The sequence below is a fragment of the Cucurbita maxima genome, unplaced genomic scaffold (genome assembly GCF_002738345.1).
Source record: "Cucurbita maxima cultivar Rimu unplaced genomic scaffold, Cmax_1.0 Cma_Scf00006, whole genome shotgun sequence".
Taxonomy (NCBI): Eukaryota; Viridiplantae; Streptophyta; class Magnoliopsida; order Cucurbitales; family Cucurbitaceae; genus Cucurbita; species Cucurbita maxima.
The window spans coordinates 1,992,794-1,997,711 of NW_019272022.1; the positions used below are offsets into that span (position 1 = coordinate 1,992,794).

Here is a 4,918-nt window from a genome sequence, read left to right on the forward strand (position 1 = left end):
CATTGCATAACATATTGATCGATTTAATTAATGTAGATTTGACCCATGAAGTATGCTGGTTAAATAAAATTACGAGATGTGATGTGATGTCCGAGTAATGAAAGGGGTATATAAATGAACTGAGACCACTTCTGAATAAGAGCGATCTTGGAATATGACGACTGTTAAAGGTTTAAAAGAATTGAAAGTCGTTACCGTAGCATCAAAGTACACTTTCCTTATCAGTGGCTGAATCATAGTAACTCTATGATTAAACGTGCTTTACTAAGAACAATTATATGTTAGGCGACCTTGAATTCTCTCAAGATGCATGCGGTTAACCTGACCATGTTATAGGGGAATATCGGGCCCATCAGGTATTAACTTTAAATTATGAATTATGATACCGAATCCTGAACATTGGTCGTTACATGTGAGAAAAAAACATGTTCACTAATCTACACCATCATTTTTTTCCCGTTTGTTCATCTGTTCTTATTTTATCCGGTTAACGTACTATTTTATTAACATTGCATCGTCATTTCTCGTTTTAATTGGTGTATATATTAATATTTAAATAAAAAAAATACAAATACAAAGAATTTTAAGAATCACAAGCAAAAAACTTAAAATTAAAATTAAAATTGGATAATTTTTTGTTTTCAAATATGATGGGCTGTTTAATTACTATTGTGGGCTTCCATTTTGTTGGGCTTTGTTAAAATTATTAAAGGGCAAAATTGAAATAATATAACTGGCTTTACATATATATATATATATATATAGTCTATGAATATATTATTAAATTGAATGAATGGTTAATTTACGAATTTGCCCTTAATATAGCGTAGTTAAATGAGAATACATTCCCACAAGTTGGGAAATTTGTACGTTAAAAAAAGAGAGAAATTTAATATAATTTACATTTTATTATATAAATCATTATTTAAAAAAGAAATGAAAAATAAAAATAATAAAGAATTGTATAAGATCGAGTAGAATATTGAGGAAGAATATATTGCTAGAATAAATATATTCGAATGCATATTTTATTAAGGAAATTTTATTTTTCTATTTTTTTGTTTTTTTTATGAACTATACATAATTATATTAAATATAAAATTTTTAAGACTTAAATAATAAAAATTTGGACTTTTATTATCCATATATGATTTTTTAATTTTCGTATTCTCTATTTACTTTTAAAAATAAATTGGATCATAATTTTTATTGATATTTTGTTAACATTTTATAATAATAACAATTTTGTTTAGATTTTAAATAAAACAATGTAAAATTATTAAAATTTAAAATTTATTTGAGCGAAAATGGTTAGTATTTTGTTTTAAAATTTAAAAAATATTCTTAAATTTTTAAAAGTTTTAATAATATTTTTTAATTTTACTTTTTTCTGAAAAAAATTTAAAAGTACCACTCTACTCTTTACCTTAAAAAAATAATAATAATAATAAATTTTTTTTACTAGATGAAATTATAGATTAATCCAAATTTCTTAATATTAATTTTCAAAATTTATGAGTATTTTTAAAACCAAATTTTGTAAATTGAAAAATATTTATTTTTTAAACTATTTTTGAAATAAAATATAAATATGTTTTTCTTTTTATTTTTGAAAATTTAAAATATGTTTAATTTAATTTTTTTTTTGAAGGTATTATTAAATGCTGAAGAATAACCTTTTTAAAAAAGTATTCTTCCAATTCCACGTCAGCATTTTTGTAGTATTTTATTTCAAACACACTGACCAAGCATCATTCTAATGGTTATAATAATAATAATTAAAAAAAATTAAAATTAAAATTAAAACCCACGGAGGTTAGTTGGCCATTTCAGTCGAACGCCGCCACACCGGTGCTCTCTTCTTCCTGCCATTGCCAATTCAATCAAAGCTCGAAATCTCCATCGTCACTGATTTTAATGGAAGCACCGTCGTTCTCTATCGCTGTTTCTTCTTCTCGGACTGTAATTCGATCATTTCCGTCGTCGTTTCATACCAGCTCTCTCGTTTTTCTTCGCAATAATCGTTACAAAACTTGTCATCTCAAAGTTAAGTCCACCGGTAAGTTTGCGGTTCGTGCCTCATTTTCGGGTGACTCAGGTACTCTCTCTCACTCTCTCTGTTCAGAGGAATTTGTTGCTTGTTTCAATGCTCTCCTTCTAATTTTATCGTCCTTGTTATTATAGTCGTGACTTTGCTGGATTACGGTGCTGGTAATGTTCGTAGTGTGAGGAATGCAATTCGTTACCTTGGCTTCGACATCAAAGATGTTAGATTCTCTTTCTCTCCCTTTCTGTTTGGCCTTGTATGGTTTTTGCGCTACAATAGGATAATGAGATAGCTAATGATTGAAATTGCAGCAGTTTGTACTTCGAATTTGATTAAAATAGTTTTTGTTATCGGAATTCTTTTTGGCATTTGATCAAGATTTATGATCTGTTGAAAATCTTGTACCGATTCCTTTACTTTGAATTCCAGTGTTGTTATTGCTAGTTTAGTCGATGAGTATTTAGTGTGCCTCATGCCATTTTTTATGATGATTTTCTTTTTGTAACCATTTAGCAATAATTTGACATATGAAAGATGATTTTTAGGTGCAAACTCCAGAGGACATTCTAAATGCAAAACGCCTAATATTTCCTGGAGTTGGGGCATTTGCTCCAGCCATGGATGTGCTAAACAATAAAGGGTATCTGTTTATTTTTGGTTTGAATGGTGCAAATTAAAAGACGTAAGCAGTATTTATGGTTTGGAGTACGTGTGATGTTTTGCAGAATGGCTGAAGCACTCTGTACTTATATTGAGAATGATCGCCCATTTTTAGGCATTTGTCTTGGGCTTCAATTACTCTTTGAATCAAGTGACGAGAATGGACCAGGTTTGAAACTGATCTTTGCATTTGTTTTATGTTTTGTTTGAATGGAGACTGTAAACATTTCGTTGAAGAGGACAAGAGGTTACAAAGAAGAGATGGCCAAGGCATAAATAAGAAGGGAGGAATAAGTTTAGAATTCTTTTGAGAGGATGCACCAATTTAAAGTAACAAAAATATGAAGTCAAGGAATTCAAATTCTCTTTGCATATTAAATGTCCTTCAATTCCTCTCCTTCACAAATTCCCATAACCCAACAATGAGGGCATTCTACCGAAGAAACACATGAAAATCACTTGCTTGAAGGGTCTTTTCTTGAGGTTGAATTAAATGATTATTTTGAAATCGCTTTTTCTATGATAAGATTGAATTACACTTGTTATGTGTTTCAGTAAAAGGACTTGGCTTAATACCGGGTGTGGTTGGGCGTTTCGACTCTTCCAATTGTTTTAGTGTACCCCATATTGGGTGGAATGCTTTGGAAATCTCAGATGACTCTGAGATCTTGGACGATATTTGTAATCGTCATGTCTACTTTGTTCACTCTTACCGTGCTATGCCAGTAAGATAATGTCTCATTTGATATAATTCCTCTCTCAACATTTTGTATACGGGTGTCCTCTCTCAACATTTTCTCATATTTCAGTCTGACAAGAACAAGGAGTGGATCTCTTCTACCTGCAGCTATGGTGACAGGTTTATAGCCTCAGTTAGAAGGGGAAATGTCCATGCAGTTCAATTCCACCCAGAAAAGAGTGGAGGTAAAATATAATTTGCTTGTGCTCGTTGTTCCTTTTTTTAAAAAAGAAAAAAGAAAAAAGAAAATGGATGATAAGTTTCTTCCTCTAAATTTAAATACAAAACAAGTGGAAAAAGTAAAAACTTGATGTCTTAGTTGGGTTTTACTGCTTTAGAATAGTGGCGTAAACTACTTCATTGTTACAGTCTTTCATGATTGATTTAATCCGATCTAGTTTTCTCCTTGGCCTGTTATACCTCTTTTTAGACAATTTCCGTATTGTTGCGTACTTTTTGATGATTAGTGGCACATATGTATAATTATCAGATGTAGGCCTGTCTGTCCTCAGAAGATTCTTGCTTCCAAAGTCAACTTTGACCAAGGTATGTTAACTTTCATTCTTGGACGTGAACATGTTATCTACATCACGTTTTTTTTAGATTGACGAACAATTTGAAGTGTTCATTTAAGACAGAAACCTACTGAGGGGAAGGCATCAAGGCTTGCAAAAAGGGTAATAATCACTCAACTCTAACAATATAACACCTTCATTTTAATTTACGTGTTTCACTTATATATTCTTACCCCACAAGGCAGAGCCCTCAGAGGGTAATAAGCCTTGCAAAAAGCTCATCATTTTTCTTATCCCACTTTGGGGTATTTATGTCCATCCTTCCGTCCTCTGTACATATTCTTGTTAAAAAAAGTTGCCCTCTGTAAATGTGCTAGGGGAGATTGTCACCAAATCTTTTTTATTCTCTTAGGTAATTGCTTGTCTTGATGTGCGGACAAATGATCAAGGGGATCTCGTTGTTACCAAAGGGGACCAATATGATGTAAGGGAGCAATCAGAAGAGAATGAGGTAAACTAGTTTTTCATGCCACATTAAACATTTTGATACAGTTGTCAAATAAGATTAGTAACTAGTTGGGGCATGTGTAAGTTAGTGAAAACATTTTCTATATAAAAGCTTTTAGACAATTTTCCCAGCCAGAAGTGCATTTAGTATTTTCAGTTATAGGAAGGCAGCATATATTGGTATAGTTGTAGTCTTTAAAGATGGAAAGAGGGTCTTTTGAGGTGTGATGCATTTGCAGTTCAGCAGATTACTTTGCGCCTCGAATGCATCTGAATTTAATTACTTTTTTTTTGGGTAAAAGGTAGGGTTCATTGTAGTTGGTTTTATTATATATTATAGGTCATGGCTCTTGGATAATTTTTTACTCCCTTTTGAGGATCCTTTTTTTATGCCTTCTTTTGCCTTGAAAAAAATCTACTTTTTTTTTTTTTTGGGGGGGGGGGGGGGGG

General features: G+C 31.5%; 1 protein-coding gene across 1 annotated transcript in view; it reads left to right on the top strand.

The window, feature by feature from the left end:
* The first annotated feature begins 1,808 nt into the window (after positions 1-1,808).
* LOC111480551 (imidazole glycerol phosphate synthase hisHF, chloroplastic-like) overlaps positions 1,809-4,918 on the top strand; it is an 8,869-nt gene continuing 5,759 nt past the window's right edge. The window contains exons 1-9 of the mRNA XM_023125660.1: positions 1,809-2,098; positions 2,185-2,267; positions 2,593-2,687; positions 2,773-2,876; positions 3,263-3,432; positions 3,517-3,631; positions 3,937-3,992; positions 4,085-4,123; positions 4,374-4,472. Of these exons, the coding sequence (XP_022981428.1) occupies positions 1,918-2,098; positions 2,185-2,267; positions 2,593-2,687; positions 2,773-2,876; positions 3,263-3,432; positions 3,517-3,631; positions 3,937-3,992; positions 4,085-4,123; positions 4,374-4,472 (942 nt within the window). The 5' untranslated portion in view covers positions 1,809-1,917. The remainder of the gene's footprint in view (positions 2,099-2,184; positions 2,268-2,592; positions 2,688-2,772; positions 2,877-3,262; positions 3,433-3,516; positions 3,632-3,936; positions 3,993-4,084; positions 4,124-4,373; positions 4,473-4,918) is intronic.